Here is a 19,003-nt window from a genome sequence, read left to right on the forward strand (position 1 = left end):
ACCTGCGTGTTCCTCATATCAACAAACCCAAACACAGGAATCCCTGAGCACCCACATGGCTCAGCTAATTCATAAGCACAAATTCCCATGCACATACAATCCAAAGTTAGCAGAAGGAGGCAGTTCCTTTCATTTGTTGGGTTTTTTTTTTAAGGCCCACTCCCTAATTTCTTTTGAGGCTACTGCCTGGCCTCCAAAACCAAGGGGCACAGCCTAGATCTCCCTTCCCATCCACACCCGTATCCTGCTTCCTCGGGTCAAACGTGCTCCAGGGTCTTGGTCGGATGACCTTCCCCAGGCTCGTTAGGCGCATGTCCAAGGGCCCCAAGACACAGAGAGTTCATGCTTCCTGTCACATCCCTCTAACCCTTCCGCGGTCTTCCCCCGCCGTTCATGGGAGTCCGATCCCGACTCCCTTCTCTGACAGGGCAAAGGGGGAGACACTAACTACCCACACACCTGCACAGGCGGGGCGGTTAGCTGGGAGGCTGGAAAGCCCTGTGGAGACCCCTCTTGCCCAGAGGCCGACCCGGGCCTGTAGGGGGGTCCTTCCACATGCCCCCAACGAGCCTCCAGAACTTCTGGCTGCCATCGATGCAGCGGTGAAAGCAACATCAAGTGAGCTCGTTTCCGGCTGATGGTTTGGAACATCTCATCGTTTTATCAAAAGGTTGCCAGAAAAATCCTGTTCCACTATCGGGCCTGAAGAGATTTTGTCTGGGGTCCTAACATCCCTAGGGATGACACTGACATCAAACCGGCCATAGAAGCATACAAAGACAGGTTCTAATGCAGAGGTTTTAAAATGTACCTTTAAAAAGTGTAAACAAAGCCAGTGACTTGGAGAAGAGAAAGACAGATTCGTGGGAAGACCACCTCGCTGCCGTGGTGGAGAGCACAGGCCCCCTGCCCTCGCCTGCTGTGTAGACGGGCAAACGGGTTAACCTCTCCAGGCCTCCATCCACTGCCCCACCCCACCACCCCCCACACTGTGGGCCACAGAGAACAGAATGCCTGTCCCTGTAGGAATACGTGCAGTAATGCATGGGGCGCACTAAGAACAGTAATCTGAACCTAGGACATAAACAATGCTGGGAATCTGTGGTCTCTGTCAACATGAGCACCAGCACTAATATCTAACGTGTTTATGAAGGGCTCTCACACACATCGGCCGAGGCCAGTGCAGCAGGCAAAGCAGGGACGCTGACCTCCGCCGAGGTCACCCCTGAAGACTCTGGGGCTCAGAGAGGTCACAAGGCCCGCGTGAGGTCATGTAAACGGTGTCTGGCCGCGCTCGGGCTGGAAACCTGACGAGACTCAGGGGGAAGTAGATGGTGTTGAGAGAAGGAGAAAACTTGAGCTGCACAGGTTTAACATTGATTCATCCAGAACTAACCAGATACTGGCAACTGAGATTTATTCACAGCTTACTATGTGCCAGACATTGTTCTAATTTCATCTGATCTTCACAAAAATCCCATGAGATGCATCCTATCCATTTTGTGTGTTTGTTAAGCAGCTCTCCTGGGGCACACGGTTAGGAAGAGGTGGAGATGGTAGCAAAATCTGAACCCAAAAGCAGTGTTTTTAAACACGATGCTCTCAAGCTCCCAGGCAGAGATGGTAAATCCTCGATTCTAGGGCAAAGCATTTACCCACTGGGCCCTGGGTTCAATGATGCCTAATATCCACTAAACTCCTAAGAGTCTAGGGTTCAACCCACCTACAGTCACACAAATAAACAACATACTGTCTCAATGAGTGTCTGAAAACTGTATCTACAGTGGACTTTGAAGAAAGCAAGACCGAGACGGCTATATCCTAGCCTGAAATAGACATGAAATAGTCGTAAAAGTGTGAACCGATTTCAGCAAAGCCTGTGATAACGATATCCCCCCCCCACACCCCGTATTCTTCCAGACAGAACAGAGAAATGTCAGCCGACTGAAGCCAGCTCAGGGCGTCTGAGAAAAGCTGCACAGTCGCTGAGCGCTGACTGATGCTCGGACAACGAGCCAAAGGAAGGCCCCAGTTCCCACTGCATTTCTATCAATTATTTGACTGAAACACAGGCTGGCTGCTGAAGACACAGAGCTTCGGGCGGAGAGCTCACCCACCGAACAGCAGGGTCTGCAGACCACGTGGAACAGAAGCCACTTGAACGCTGGAGTCAGGCCACAGGGTACAGAGTCACTGGCGGGGACATCTGGCAAGTGACTTAATCTTCACTGGCCTCAGTTTTCCCATAATTAAAATGTGTGACATTAGACTGTTTTGTTAGAAGGCAGAGAGGGTCTGAAGAGTGGTGGGTACTCAGTGAATGTCAGTGCTGGGTCCCCACGCGAAACAGATTTCCACAGGACGGCTGTTGGACCAAAAGCAAGATAATGTGCTTGCAATGAGCAGAGTCCTGAGTGTAGGTTCAAAAACTAAACTGAATGAGAACAGAGTGAAGTAAAACTTACTCTGTCAACTCATATTAAAAGATCCAGGGTTTTTAAACGATTACAAACTCAGTCAAGTCAGAAACAGAATGCAATTTTTCTTTAAAAAACAAAACTAAACTAAAATCTAAATTTAAAAAATGTGTTAAATGCCAATGTTAATTACTGTTGTATGTTCTGGGAATAAAAAACCCCCCAAAACTAATAGATATTGCCCCCGCCTTTGCAGGGATTTTTTTGTATCCTCACCCGAGGACAGGCATATTGATTTTAGAGAGGGAAAGAGAGTGGGGAGAGGGAGGGAGAGAGGTAGAGAAATACAATGTGGGAGACAAGCATTGATCAGTGGCCTCTCATACACACCCAAACTGGACACTGAAACCTAGGCATGTCCCCTGACTGGGAATCGAACCCGCTACATTTTGGTTTATGGGACAATACTCAAAACAAAGGAGCCACACTGCTCAGGGCCCTTGCAGAGATTTTAAACCAATACTAAAGCTACATGATAAATGTTACAATAAAGTAATAAACCAGGTGCCATATGGGAGCTGGGAGGAGGGAGACGGTCTGACTCCGCTGAGAGAAATCAAGGAAGGCTTCGTGGAGGAAGTAACCTCTGAGTTTGAAAGCCCGGAAGTCCGAATGAGAGAAGACAGTCCAGAGAGAGGAAGCCACCAGTGCGCAGGCATGGAGGCTGGGGCGAGGCTGGTGTCTTCAGGCAGCAGTGGCCCTGGGGCATCTGGGGAGCAGGTGATTACGGCAGGTGAGGCAGGCTGGTGCCACCTGCAGAGCAGACTGTGAGAAGCCCTGCAGACCAGGCGGGAAACCCTGTCCAGTTACCAAGCAAACACGTGGCAGAACTCAGACTGGAACTCAGGCTTTCCGCCTCCTTACCCAGCCTCTCGACCTCTGCTGTCCTGTACTGCAGCCACTAGCCACAGGTGGCTTTTTAAATTTAAATCAATGAACATGAAATAAAATTGCAAGTCTAGTATTCAGTCACAATAACCACACCCCAAGTGCTCAAGGGCCACACGTGGGTAGTGACGATCGTCCTGGACGGCACAGATAAAAACATATCCGTCACCCCAGAAAATTCTAGCCACGAGCCCTGTTCAGTGCCCCAGGCCCACCAAGTGAGCAGGAAGTGGATTCGGCCTGTGCTGCTTCGTAGAACAGAGAGGCGAAAACAAGCAGGCAGGGGTTATATGGAGGAACAGTTCCACTCGCTACACCTTACGTTTTTTAACACTGGGAGAGGCCCCTGTCCCTGGAAGCTTGATGGGCACCTGTCAGGGTGACGAAGAAAACGCTCCCGCACTGACGTAATGCTCACTGGCTAGAAGGCGTGTGCTACATTACAGCTGACAGGCTGACGCACTGGCACACACAGCCTCTGTGGCTCCCTCACGTGGACACCCTGTCACGGGCACCTGTGGGTATGATGTTGGGTTGGGAGTCCCTATTCCTGTCAGCCCAGCATCCCAGCAGACCAGAACGTGGAAATTTCCTAACATAGTCAGCATTTTTAAATATAAACCATGGACCCCCCCAAAAAAACTGAATGTAAAATGGTGTGCGTATTCTTCAGGAAAGGGGGGCCCACAGCATCAACCAGATTTCAACAGGTCTGTGCTGCTAACTCAGAAAGCACAGAAACACTGTACAGGAGAGACCCGATGGTTCCGATTCTCTCACCCGGACCCCTTGGGTCACCCCCAGCTCTCCAGTTCCGTCGTCTGCACCACCTCAAGACTGACACCCTGCAACAGAGGAGTTTCAAGTCAGACCCTGACCAAGGAGAAGGGAGGTGGGAGTATCAGAGAGCACGGAAACAGCCCCAGGCACGAAAGTTGGGTCATTCAGTCCAGGTGGGAAAGGTGTGTCAACCTCCTGGGCCAGGTGCCTACTGGAGGCTCTCCCAGGAATCCTGGCAGTTCTATTCCAACCTCGGCCTGCAGAAACACGCCCACCCGGTTAGATGCAGTACCGCTTATCAGCTGGAGACCTCACCCAGCAATCCTAAGGCCCACTGAGCTACCCTTCCATTTAAAAGTAATGACTTTGTTCCAACTACCACCCGACAATATGGCAATCGTACCACGATGCGTCTCCAGTATTTCTAGAGCTAAAGAAAGGATGATTTCTAGAAAAAGGTAGATATTCTTCTGTTACCTGATATAGCTGGAGAAGAATGTTTTGGTTAAATTAACCAAAACAAAAGTGCTAAAGAGCTACTTTATATAATCAATATGGATTATAATTTGCAAAAGCTCTGAATACAATACAGTGGGCACACCACTCAAACCACGTTGAACATACTGTAATGAATGCTCCATTGGCAATATTCAGAAAGCACTAGGCATTCTGTGGTGCCTGGGGGCCACTGGTACACATCTCATTTATTATTAGACTACAGACCTCTGGGTGCCAATTAATGAAGAGCTCTGGATAACAACATGCTAGATAGCAACAAACACTGTGTACTTTCCCACAGCCTGTGCTGGGTGACACAGAACCCGGAGTGATCCCTAGCAAGGCTGTGAGGTAGGGGAAGCTCGTCTTTTACAATCTCCAGATCCCCATGAAAAGACCCTTCACTGTCCTTCAGCCAGCCAGCGCCCTCACTACCTCCTAGCCACCTCCCATCTCCCCACTAGGGCCACACCTGGTCCTACAGGTCCAGGTCAGTGCGACACTAGCACATAATAGACAATTCATTAATGCCCATTATTAATCAGTAGCAGCTAATTCAACGGCAGTTTACTGAGTGTCCACCAAGGGCCAGCACTGTGTTAAGTGCTGGAATTCAGAGAGGCGTGTCCTATACTAATTCTCACAAGAGCCTGCCCTCGGGCCAGAAAAAGTAAGGATTAACTTGATGTTGATAATGTTGTGTATTAGCTTACCATGTGCCCTCACCCAAGATCATCTGCATTTTGAGTGAGAAGTCCCAAGTCTCACTTCCTGAACCCAAAGGACAAGTTTTTGTCTATATCAGGCTGTCAGGCTGGTGTGTGAGAGTGATTTACAACTGGGGGTCTCCTGAGTTATCTGAAAGACTGGCCCTCACTACAGGCATTGCCGGGAAGACAACAAAACTGGACAGAGCAGTGGCTCTCAAAATATGGTTCCCCAGGTCAGCAGCATGTGTCACCTGGGGACTTGTGACAAATGCAGATTCTCAGGCCCTACTTTCATTCTACTGAATCAAAAATTCCAGGCGTGCAATCCAGGAATCTGCATTTTAACAAGCCCTTCAGGAGACTGTGAGACGCAGAAAGTTTGACAACCAGGGTGTGGACGAAACGGGCAGAGTGCATACGACAGCTTCAACACAAAGACACTAGAAGAGGAATTGGCCTGGATGCTGATTGGAATCACCTGCTCTACAGGGTTGTGGGGAGCAAGGGGGGTGCCTGACCCCTCCTGCAGGCTTGGCCAGCACCACCCTCAACAGGAGACTCTTTTGATCTGTCCTCCCAAGTCCTCATGGCTTGCTCCTGCAGTGGGGGCAGCTGGCTGCCCCCAACCTGAACCTGTGGTGCACTCCTCCTGGGGGAACTAGAGTTGGAGATTCTGGCAGCTACTAAGAGGTATGGCTCCAGAGTAGGGGCCACTTTCCCCCAGTGAGTGCCTGACCATGCTGCTCCCAAGTGGAGGACCCACAGACCTATCCTCCCCACCCTGGTTGCTCTGTCCTCCTGACACTGGGTGCCCTGCCCTATGAAGCTTGTGCTTTGTGGAAGGGTCTATGAGTCACAGTGAGCCTGGGCCCACTCTATGGTCTTTCTTTTGAAGTCTCCGGAGGAAGACCAGGCAACCTCAGGGGGTGGTGCAGTAGCAGACGGGTGGAGGCAGACCTCAGGGAACCTTGGACCTTTCATTGATCAGACCCAGCTCAGAGCTGGAGGAAGGCGACCCTTATACACAGCTTGTCCCCTCCCCAGGCCCAGCAGACACAGTCACAAACAAGGAACAGCATGGCAGCTCCAGACAGGCGGCCCAAGGCCAGCTGTGATCACGCATGACATTTGACACCAATCTGCACCAGAACCCTGCCCAAGTGAACTCAGAACCAACACAACCAGTACTGGGCTTCAGACTACACCAGAGCCCAACCCAACTAGCCACACAAGCTGCACACCTAAAGGGGACTCCTGCAGGCACCAGATCCTGCTGGGATCAACTTCACCTATAGGGGCAGCCCCTGCACAGCGACTCATACATGGTGGTCAAGGTCCATCCTTATAGTCAGCCAGCCCAAGGACTAACTCCACCGATGAATGGGCCTATAGTAATCAACACTCAAGTACGCCAAAAGGGCTTGCATAACCCACACAAGGAACATTCCTGGAACATGAAGCTCAGAGGATCTGGAAGAATGTGCCACTGAGCCACACAAGACATAAAGCCATCATAACCATTTGGAAGTCACAGCAAATCTAACTAATACACAGAGACAAACACATAGACAGACAAATGGGGAGACCAAAAAAAATATGCTCCAAATGAAAAGATCAAGAAAAGTCCCCAGAAAAAAATTAAATGAAATGGGAGCATCCAAGATACCAGATGCAGAGTTTAAAACGATGGTTATAAGGCTGCTCAAGGGCCTCAGGGGAAGAATGGATGATGTCAGTGAAAACATAAAGAAACAGTAAACATTAAAAAGGACATAGCAACCGTAGAAAAGAAGTAGGCAGAAATGAAAACTACAATATCTAAAGTGAAGAATACACTAGAAGGAATCAACATCAGGTTAGATGAAGCAAAGGATTGAATCAGCAATTCAGAGGACAATTAATAGAAAACACCCAAGCAGGCAAACAAAAAGGAAAAAGCATTTTTAAAAATGAGGAAACTCTTAGAGACCTCTGGGGCAACATCAAGAATAACAACATCCAATTGTAAAGTACTAGTAGGAGAAGAAAGTGAGCAAGGGATCAAGAAACTGTTTGAAGAAATAATGGCTAAAAATTTCTTAACCTGGTGAAGGAAAAAGACATACAAGTCCAGGAAGCACAGAGACCCCAACAAGATGGACCCAAAAGGCCCACACCAAGACACATCAGAATTAAAATGGCAAGGCTTAAAGACAAAGAATCTTGAAAGTAGCAAGAGAAAGACAGTTACCTACAAGGAAGCTCCTATAAGGCTATCAGCTGATTTCTGGACAGAAACACTTCAGGCCAAAAGGGACTGACATAAAATATACCAAGTGATGAAAAGCAAGGGCCTACAACCAAGACTACTCTATCCAGCAAGGCTATCATTTAAATGGTAGGTGAAATAAAGAGTTTCTCAGAAGAAGAAGAGGAGGAGGAAGCAGAAGCTGCTGCTGCTGCTAAAGGAATTCATTACCACCAAACCAGTACTGCAAGAAATGTTAAAGAGTCTTATTGAAGAAGAAAAGAAAGAAAAGAGGCACACAGTTATAAAGATAAAATAGCAAAAAATACATACATATCAATAATAACTTTAAATGTAAATGTATTAAATGCCCCAATCAAAAGACATAGAATAGCTGAGTAAATAAGAATGCACGGCCCATATATATATTGTCTACAAGAGACCCATCTCAGAATAAAAGATACACACTGACTGAAAATGAAGGGAAGAAAAAAGATAGTCCATGCAAATGGAAACCAAAAATTAAGTGGGGTAGTAATGCTTTTATCAGACAAAAAAGACTTCAAAACAAAAGCCAAAACAAGAGACAGAGAGGACTTTGCATAATACCAAAGGGATCAATCCAACAAGAGGATATAGAATGCTTACAGAACAAAGGAGCACCTAAATATATAAAGACAATCTTGCTGGAAATAAAGGCAGACATAGACAGTAATACACTCATGGTAAGGGACTTAAACACCCCATTGACATCAATGGACAGATCTTCTTGACAAAAAAAATCAACAAGCCAACATCAACACTAAATGATACACTGGACCAGGTGGATTTAGCTGATATTTACAGAACATTTCATCACAAAGCAGCAGAAGAAAGAAAATTATAGTCCAATATCCCTGATGAACATAGATGGTAAAATCCTCAACAAAATATCAGCAAACTGGATTCAGCAATACATTAAAAAGATCATACACCACACTCAAGTGGGATTTATTCTGGGGATGCAAGGCTGGTACAATGTTTGCAAATCAGTAACTGTGATATACCACACAAACAAAATAAAGGATAAAACCCCATTATCAATAGAGGCAGAAAAGCATTTGAAAAAATCCAGCACCAATATATGATAAAAACTCTCAGCAAAGTGCAAAGAGTGGGAACATACCTCAACATAATAAAGGTAATACATGACAAATCCATAGCCAATATCATATTCAATGGGCAAAAACTAAAGGCATTTCTCTTAAGATCAGGAACAAGACATGGATGTCTGCTTTCGCCTCTCTTATTCAACATAGTATTGGAATTTCTGGCCATAGCAATCAAACAAGAAAAAGAAACAGAAGGCATCCAATTTGGAAAGGAAGAAGTAAAACTATCATTATATGCAGATGTCATGACACTATATATACAGAAACCTAAAGATTCTGATAAATGAACTCCGTAAAGGAGCAGGACACAAAACAAATATCCAGAAATCTGTGGCATTTTTATATACCAATAATGAAGTATCAGAAAGAAAAACTAAGAAAATAGTCCCATTTACAATTGCAACAGGAATAAAATACAGTCCCTAGGAATAAATTTAACCAAGGAGGTAAAAGACATACACTCAGAAAACTACAGGATACTGAAGAAACAAACTGTGGAAGATATAAATAAGTGGAAGCATATACTGTGTTCAAGAATTGGAAGAATTAACACTAAAATGTCCATACTACCCAAGGCAAGCTACAGATTAAAACACCTATGGCATATCTCATAGAACTAGAACAAATATTCCAAAATTTATATGGAATCGCAAAAGACCACAAATAGCCTCAGCAATGTTGAGAAAGAAGAAAAAAGTTGAAGGAATTATACTACCTGATATCAAACTATATGACAAGGTCAAAGTAATCAAAACAACATGGTATTGGCATTAAAACAGGCATATGAATCACATAAATCAATGGAACAGAACAAAGAGCCCAGAAATAGGCCCCATCTTTATGGTCCATTAATATTTGACAAAGGAGGCAAGAACATAAAATGGGGTAAAGATGGTCTACTCCATAAATGGTGTTGGTAAAATTGGACAGATACATGCAAAACAGTGAAACGAGACCACTTTCTTACACCACACACAAGAATAAACTCAAAACGGATTAAAGACTTAAATGTAAGTCATGAAACCATAAAATTGTAGAAGAAAAACACAGGCAGTAAAATCTCAGACATTTCTCATAGCAGTATTTTTCCTGATATATCTCCCCTGGCAAGGAAACAAAAGAAAAAATGAGTAAATGGGACTACATCCCACTAAAAACTTTTGCACAGCAAAGGAAACCATCGACAAAATGAGAAGACAAGCCGCTGAATGGGAGGACATATTCACCAATGATACATCTTTGTATATGAGGTTAATTTCCAAAATTTTTAACGAACTTCTAAAATTCAACACTGAGAAAACAATCAATTCAATTAAAAAATGGGCAAAGGACCTGAACAGACACTTCTCCAAAGAGTACATGCCGATGGCCAACAGACATATGCAGAAATGCTCAACATCACTGATCATCAGAGAAATGCAAATTAAAACCACAATGAGGTATCACCTCACACCTTTCAGAACTGCTACCATCAGTAAATCAACAAACAACAAGAGCTGGAGAGGACACAAAGAAAAGGAGCCCTTTTGGGCTGCTGGTCAAAATGCAGACGGGTGCAGCCACTGTGGAGACCAGTATGGAGCTTCCTCAAAAAATTAAAAATGGACTGCCTAATGACCCAGCAATTCCACTGCTGGGAATATATCCAAAGAAACCCCAAACTCTAATTCGAAAGAGTATATGCACCACTATGTTCATTGCAGCATTATTCACAGTAGTCAGGATTTAGAAGCAGCCCAAGTGCCAATCGGAAGACGAGTGGATAAAAAAGCTGTGGTACATTTACACAATGGAATACTACTTAGCTGTAAAAAAAGAAGGAAAGCTTACCTTTTGTAACAGCATGGATGGATGGTCCTGGAGAACATTGTGTAAGTGAAAAAAGCCAGTCGGAGGAAGACAAATACCATATGATTCCACTTGTATGTGGAACCTAATGAACAAAATAAACTAACAAAACAGAAACAGACTCAGAGACACTGAGAACAAACTGACAGCTGTCAGAGGGGACTGGTGCTGAGAGGCTGAGTGAAGAAGGCAAAGGGATTAAGTGAGAAAAAACACAGACAACAGTGTGGTGATTGCCAGAGGAAAGGGGGGGTTGGGGAGATACAAGAGGGCAAAGCGGGAGAAATGGTGGCAGAAAGAGATCTGACTTTGGGTGGTGAGTGCACGATGCAGCGTGCAGATGGTGTGTTACAGAGCTGTACACTTGAAACATGTATGGTTTTATTAACCAACGTCACCCCAATAAGTTCAATAAAAAATAAAAATTTTTTTAAAAGAAAGAAATCACCTGCACTAAAGAGAAGTCACGGACAGAACGGTGGCAAAATCGTCCCCAGCGGCACCCCGCTGGCAATGGCCAGGACACCGGTGAGTGCGGAAAATCCACGTCACGCTGTTTGACGCGTCCCACCCCAGGAGACGGAAGAAACGGAGACGTGTGGAATGGAGAAAGAGCCACAGGAAGTTTGAGAACCTTCAACCCTCTCCTAAGCCGAAGGCTGGGAAAGACTTGTGAGGACGCATTTCCTCCTCAAGCTGGTTTTCGGAGCCTCCTCTCCGGGTCCAGGTGACCCAGAGAGCTCTGTGCCTCAGCCACAGACAAGACACCAGAGCCTGACCCCCAACAAGCCGGGGTTCCTGGCCATGACTCTAACCCCAAGCCCCCGCCTCCCATCACCGCTGCTCAGACTCCTCCTTTTCTCTCCGAGAGAAAGGGGAGGAGGAAATAAAGACACACCCCCACACCCCCACTCCCTGGGTTTAATAACACAATCTTCTAGAGAGCCAGTGGAGACATCTAAAAGAGGCTCTCCAAATTCTCCAGAGATGCAGAGAACTAAATACAGTGGGACCAAATGCAGACAAAAAAAAGAAAAAGAAAACACAAAAAAGAAAAACCTCAAAATTATGCGGAGTTGCAACAGCAATCCAAATCAATCACCCACAAGCACAAAGACCACACAGCGCAGGCGCCCAGCAGGGCCTCTCCCTGCAGCCCCTCCTGTGGCTGGAAGGGGGGGGCGGGGGCTATCACTGGAGCTCAGCCTGGAGTTCCGTCCCAGAGCCCTGCCCACCTGCCTCCAGACGAACGACTTTAAACATGGGTCTATTAGAGGCGTTTTAAAAAAAAACAAACATTCAGGAAAGCTAAGAGTAGAACTGTTTAGTCCTACAAACTTGGAACTCAAAATACAGTAAAAATCTCCTACGGGTCAAGAGTTCATAACCAAAGACTGGCCGAGATCCAGGAAATGGAAAATTAGGCAAACGTTCTTTGGGGCACTCAGTGGGCACAAATACGCCACAGACACCTCCTCGAAGCGGCTAACAGCGACGAGAACACTGGGCTGGAGGAATGTAAAAGCGCTGAGCTACACTTTCTGTCCTTAATTACAAGCAACGCTGGAAACACGTCTGACTGGTGACCCCACACGGGTCCTCTCTGCGCAGGCTCAGAACACTTAGGACGAGACAGGCTGACACGGGGCCCTGGCATTGTGATCCCTCTTCGGAAGGGACTGTTTTAGAAGCCATGTTGTGCTTGCCGGTGGTGGGGCGGGGGGAGGGGCTGCTATACGCCAATTTTGGGGCCTGCTCCCCCTCCACATTCCTAAGAGAATTGAAAGAAATGGCTACAGAGCCTGCTCCTTAGCTCAGTGGCTCAGCATGTATCAGCATGAAGACCCAAGAAGGCCCAAGGACTCGGGGTGACCAGAACTTGGGGACACAAATAATCTTCTAGCAAAGCACGTTCTTTGAATAGAGGACGGGAGTGGCTGCAGAGTTACTGGCACCCAAATGCAACAGGGCTGCGTAGAGGCGGTCCTGCTGAAAACGGCAAGAAAAGGCACAGTGGAAGCGAGACTGTCTGCCCCAGGTCCCTTCCCCGAGTCCCAGTCCTACCGCACAAAACCAAGGGCTCAGAGGGGAGGAAAAAAAGTGCCCTGGTGAGGCTGGCCCTGTGCAAGAGACCGCACTTGTATCTGGGGGAAGACAACCTTCCTTTTCTAGAAATCCTAGGAAAAACTCACACATATAATGAATTATTCACAAAGCGTGAGCTTAAACATGAGAGGGAGAAACACAGATGAAAAGGGCAGAGGACTGATGGCAGAAAGAGCAAGTGGAGGAAAGGGCCTGGTCTCTCTCTCCTCGAGCAGAAAGGGATTAATCACAGCCACGTTTAGGGTCCCTCCTTACCATCTCTGCGGTCAGTGATAAACAAAACCACCCGGCCACAGCCACCTCCGCTGGGCTGCTGCGAGGCCTGGCTCTGGCCGGGCAGCTGCCCTTTCCCAGGCTGCCCAGCGAACGACAAGGAGAGGCCATGATGGGCCGACGGCACACAGGGAGTCCAAGGGTCTGCAAGAGGTTGGAAAGCCTAGCAAATATTGACTCAGTTTTATTTTCACGAAGACTATACGAAGATGGAAAGAAACCAGCTGTTTCTATAAAGAGGGGGAAAGCGGCAGAGTTTGAGGCGGGGAAAACACCTACATTTTGTATGGCAACCGCTAAAAAGAGACAAGCAATTTTGGAGGGAGCTAATAATTCTAGAGTCTGGATCTTCCAGAAGAAGATCAAAAAGCAGGCCTGTTCTCGGCATCTCCCTCCTCCTCCAGTTCGCAGGGCCCGCTGCACCCACTTGCAGGGAAAGCCAGTGTGGAAGTGACAGCACGCAGGCCAACAGACGAAACTGCCACATCCCAGATGTTTCTGTCGCCATCCCCAAGCCCTTTGTTCCTGTCAAACGCCTGCGCTCCACTTCGATTTCCAGGTTGCGTGCCAATTGCAGCTGGTCCCCACAACAAGCCAGAGCCTGGTTTCCACACCGCATTCCAAGGGCAGAGCCAACGGGCCACTGGGAGGCTGGCCTGGGAGCCTTAGAAAAGGAAGACTTCTGTCCAGCAGCCTCGGTGCCGGTTACAGAGGCTGTCTGTTTCTCTGTCTGCATCCATGCCCAGGTGCACAGTGGACAGGAGGCCTTTCTGCATTATCTGATCATGGGATATAATTACGGGCTCTGTCCTTGTTAGCTGCCACCCTCTGCCCTAGTCAGGGCACTCTGACTCATGATCCATTAGTTACATCAAACCTGAAATCACTGCCAGGATGACCAGTGACTATCCTGCAAGGTACTGCACGATTTTAGGCAGCCAAAGCAAGAGAAAAAGCCAATGCCAACATGGGAGATACAGGAACTAAAGTTTTTGGTCATCTTCACCGAAATCCTCCAAAATAAACAGACAACTCACAATGGGAAATTCACCATCCTATGGCACAGAACACCCAACCCAAAGCCAGAGGTCTCTGGGGGGGTACAGTGAGATTCTCTGCAACAAGAAATCGAGGATAACTACCCACAGGGTTGTTGTAATGAGCTCCATCGCCTCAGTGATCTTCCTACTTTAAACCACGTTCACTTCCACGGGAAACAGCTGCTCCCCGCGGCCAATGGCTCACGCCATCGGCAGGGAAACATCTCTCCCTGCCCATCAACAGCAGCATCTCCTAGTCAGACACACCATTTCTTCCCCTCAGCCTCCCACCTGGCAAAGTACAAACACGTGTGAGGCATCTCGCAGACCAGGAGGCGCTTCGGGGTCGCTCGGCCCGGGCACAGAAGGCTGGAGCTCATAACCATACCGCACGGGGAACGTGGAATGACATTCAGGGCAGGCAATTTCCTTAGAAAAAGAGAGGCCCTTTTGTTAGATCTATTAGATGAGCAAGAAAGAAAAGGAGGAATCTCATAAAATGTAATACCACGTTTTAAATCAGATTAGCATTTTCAAAAAGGTTATGGTCTCTTCTGCCGAAGAGAGTGCCATAAGAAAATAAAATTATCTCCCTATGCAGATGTAGCATCCAAGAAAAATGAAGCACATTCCGAGGGGGCTGTTGACATGCCACCATCTTTCATGCCAAATCTGGGCAATCTGGGGCTTTTTGTCTCGTAACCACTAGACCTGCCCTATTAATAACGGGATAGTATCACCCCCTGCAAGTTAAGAGTTCTACCAGTATAAATTAAATCATTCCTTTCATTGAACTCATCTTTTCAGCCCAAATGGGTGAAAGGCCAGTGGCAGGCAGTGCTGAGGCCATTGACACAGCACACGCACAGAAGGGCACACGGCCTTCCGAGTCCGGGGCTGTCTGCAGCCGCCCGATGGTGTTGGCGTCAGTCTCAGGAAGCACGGCACACAGACGATCGAACCCCTCAAGCACCTTGCACGCGCACATGTCAGTTCAGAGCAGGTCTGGGCGGGTTTCCTGAACCTTCCTTTTTTTCAAAAATGGGCCCCTTGGAGCGAGCAAAGAAGTGTTTCCCAAACCTTAAGTGTGCATATGAGTCACGTGGGGACCCTATTAAAATGCACATTATGATTCAGGAAGTCTGAAGTGGGGCTTTGAGATTCTGAATTGTTATCGAGAGCCATGAGGATGCCACTCCTTGCCGTCTTTGAAAGCAACAATCTAGAAGACTTAGTTTACCTAGAACTAAGGCCCCTTTCCTGAAAGTATGCTGACATTTCTGAAGGACTCCACTAATAATAATAGCCAGTGTTTACCAAGTAACTGGGCAATGTTCTAGGAACTTGATACCTATTAACTCATTTAGTTCTTCCAGTGACCCATCATCTTCCTCATTTTACCAAAGGAAACTGAGTCACAAAGTGATGAAGTGACTTTTCAAGGTCACACAGCAGGTGAAGGACTGGGATCTGAACCCGGACAGCTCTCAGGCTTTCCTGGAAGACCAGAAGCTCACTCTGACTCCCAGGAAGTAAAAGCTGCACATGTAGAAAGGGAAGCGAGACCAGGAACTTGGATGCAGGTGGCGTTAGAGAAAACGCAGACCGCACAGAAGCACAGGTTCCCACGTGGTCACCCCCAGAGGGAATGGGTGTTAGCTAGTTATGTTACACAGCCAGGAGGGAAAGAAGCAAACGTGGTGTATTTTAAATCTGCCAACCAGGCTCCCCTACACACCTTGGCAGGTGCTCTCTGAACACTGTTACACCCGCCTACACGCTGCAGAACCACTGGGAAGCTGCCAGCTATGGGAACAGAAGCGACCACTAGGACGGGCGCACAGCCAAGGCTACGAGCATGCTGCCGAAACCTACTCCCCGGCCTCTCTCTGACTCTTCTTGACTTTTCTGGCCCATCCTGGCCAGAGACAAGGAAAGGGAAGAAGGAGTCAAGCCCACAGTCCGGACCTTGCGCTCCCAAGGCCTGGCAGGAAGGCGGTGCCTTTACAGCGGAAGAGAAAAAAACGTGAACAGCAGCCGCCGCGTGGTGTAGGAAACGTGCCGAGATCCCAGCCCGAGCCGCGGGCCCAGCCGGAAGTGCCCCAGATGCCGAACCCGGGAGGCGGTGGAGCCCAAGCCGCCGGAGAATTTCGTCGGCGCTGTCCAAGGTGCCAACGACGACTGCGGGCACACTTTGCCACCTGCGGGCTGGCTGGGTGGCTTTGTCTACCACAAGGAAACGGAGGACGCCTGTCTCAGCAAACACGCCCCTGAGAGAGGGGCACGGTGAAGCAGCACCTGGTGGGTGGGAGATTTTAGGGAATTACAGAAGGTGGGCGGGGGAGGGGGCCCCGCTGGGGAAATCGGAGACCCGACTGGAGGAGCGTTTGCAGCGGCAGCGCACCACAGGGGATCTGCCTGCTTTGTGCAGCGCACCAGCAGGCGGGGCTGCAGAAACCGGACCCTTTCCCTCCCCGGTACCCCCACCCTAGACACGTTTAACTCAGGCACCGTATGGCCCCACCACTCCGCGTGGGTGGGAAGGGGAGGGGAGCGCAGGGAGGGGAGAGGAAGCCCAGCCAGGGGTGGCTGTGGGAGGATGCGAGCAGCATCAGGAATAATACTGCTTAGAGATGCTCCTTCATTGCTAATGAGGGGTGCTGCCTGGAAGCACTGCGCTCCAGCCAATCGCGGAGCTGCTGAGGCAGGGAAGTAGGGAAGAGGGAGGGGAAGACCAGAGACCAGGGTAGGGGGGGTGCAGGGAGATGCCCCTGCCCTGAGGGGAGTGAGCAGCGAGCCTCACCGACACTAGGGACCCGGCAGGGCTCCAGCTGCCTCAGAGCTGCACACCTGGAGGGCGAGGGTGTGCGGGAGGGAGGAGAGGGAAAAAGAGGCGGGGCCTCCTTTGCAGGTGCCTCCTTCCCAAGAAATCTCTCTCCACAAGCATCAAAGTCCCATATCTCCAAGCTACCCCCATATTTACCACCACCCCAATGCCTTGCTTCCTCCTAATCCCCCTCAGCACCCCACCAAGCTCCAGTTCCTGAAGATCTTGCCAGATGCCCAAATTCTCACTGAAGAACAAGGCAGGGAGATGCCTAATCAGCAGCCTGCATTGGGTGCACTTGCTTGAACCTGCAAAGACACTCCTTCCATGCCGGTTCACCCTGACACGGCCACCATCCAAGATGCCCACCAGCTCACCGTGGAACTGGGGAGAGGCAGGTTGCTCACACACCTCCAGGCTCGGCTATTGCAGCCATCAGCTTAGAAATTCAGGCCCAGCAGATCTGCCTGGGAGAGCACTCAGTGGGGTCAATATTAAGGGGCTGGGGTACCTCTTAACAGCCCAGGACTCAGGAAAGGGGCAGAACAGGTGAGCTGCTCTTCCTTGGCTCAGAAGGGAACTCCAGCTGAGCTGCTTGGGCTGTGTCATTAGAGATTGCCTCCCCTCGCTCACTCCACTCTGAGTGGAACTTCAACTCCGTCCCCAGAGTTCGCTGGGTCCCCAGGCAAAAGCCTGTTTTATTTTATCTGTCTGTCTATAGGACTTTGGCCCAGAACTCTTCAAGCTCTGGACTAAGAAATCCCCTCATGGAGCCTGGCCCTCCCCCATGGGCAGGTGATGCAGGTGTCTCCCCAGCAGGTGGGGAGGGAGGCAAGGGGTGGCTCTGAGGTAGGAGAAGGGGGTCCGGGTGTGCAAGAAACCCTGAAGTTGGGGCAGCCCGTTCCGTGCTAAGGGACTGGTGGGCCTGGGAAGCAGACACAACTGCAACACCCACCACCCAGGGACGCTAGAAAAATCACAAAGCAGAAGTCTTACCTTGAAAACCACCAGTGCCCACACTGGTCTCGGTGGCACCCAGCTTGCCCCTCAGATGCACGGAAGAGCGCACTTTAGCAAAGGGGCAGGCTGGCACCAGGAAGGGGATGGGGGGCACGGTCCATGCTAGGTTTTCCCCCTTGCCAGAAGAGATGCCCAGGGGGCCAGGGGAGTTATGGTGGGCACGAAAGGATATGGCCAATCGATGAGCTTCTTGGCGTATTTCCTGACAATGTTCTCTTCTCCGAAGATGAACAGGGATCTGTTGACGGTGAAACAGTTCTGCCGGACGGGGATGGGGTTGTACAAAGCCATAGTCCGCGCCCTCTGCGCTTTCGACTGCTTGTAGGCGGCCGCCGGCCCCGAGGCCGGCACGGGGGTGCCTTGCCGGTTCCTGCTCTGGTCCGAGTCTCCATCGCCAGACCCCGGCCTGCCGACCACCGCCTCCCCGAAGCGAGCCATCCTGAAGTTCAAACAGACAGAAGACACACAAAGGTGATCACGGCCGAACACCTGCACACAGCAACAAGCAGAAAGACACACGGAGACTCAGAGCCGCATCCAGATGGGCGAGGGTGGGGGGGACCACCCCCTCCAGGGAGCCTTGCGAAGCTCTTCGGAGAGGCGGCAGCAGCCACCCTGCCGCTCTGAACTGTTGAATCTAAATACGACCTCGGCAAAGCTCCATTCCTCAAGGAGTTAAAAAGGGGAGGAGAGGGCTGGGGGGTGCTCAGTTTCTGGAGGCAATTTTTTTTTTCAAAATGCCAGTGTGCGGTGGCGTTCAAGGGCTGGAGAGGAGAGGGGTGGAGTAGGCTGCTCTTCAAACATAGCTCCTCTTCTGGCAGACGAACCGCCTCGTCCTGGGAGAGGCAGGCACCGGCCGCTAGGTAACAGTTTGGTGATTTATTGGTGGGGGGGAGGACAGAACGAAAACAAAAGAACTTTAACACCAACAATGACAGAAAGACAAGGACGAGACATGCTTTAGAACACCAGCCCCTGCAAAGTCCATCCAAGAGATTCCACAGCCAAGACTTGGGTCTTTAAATCTGCCAGCACAGACGCATCCGAAGGTTGAGAGAGAGGGAGGGAGGGAGGGGGGAAGAGCAGTAGAGAGGTTCCTGCGTAAACCGCAACGCCCAGAATATCAAAATAAGAAGTCCATCCAACCGGAGAGAGACA

The 19,003-nt window shown here is 49.2% G+C and overlaps 1 protein-coding gene across 1 annotated transcript in view; it reads right to left on the bottom strand.

Annotated features, from left to right (window-relative positions):
* Positions 1-19,003, bottom strand: part of CACNA1E (calcium voltage-gated channel subunit alpha1 E) — a 410,647-nt gene that overhangs the window by 258,816 nt on the left and 132,828 nt on the right. Inside the window, exon 3 of the mRNA XM_036015954.1 lies at positions 18,018-18,284. Within this exon, the coding sequence (XP_035871847.1) occupies positions 18,018-18,284 (267 nt within the window). The remainder of the gene's footprint in view (positions 1-18,017; positions 18,285-19,003) is intronic.

This window comes from Phyllostomus discolor, chromosome 14 (genome assembly GCF_004126475.2).
Source record: "Phyllostomus discolor isolate MPI-MPIP mPhyDis1 chromosome 14, mPhyDis1.pri.v3, whole genome shotgun sequence".
Lineage (NCBI taxonomy): Eukaryota > Metazoa > Chordata > Mammalia > Chiroptera > Phyllostomidae > Phyllostomus > Phyllostomus discolor.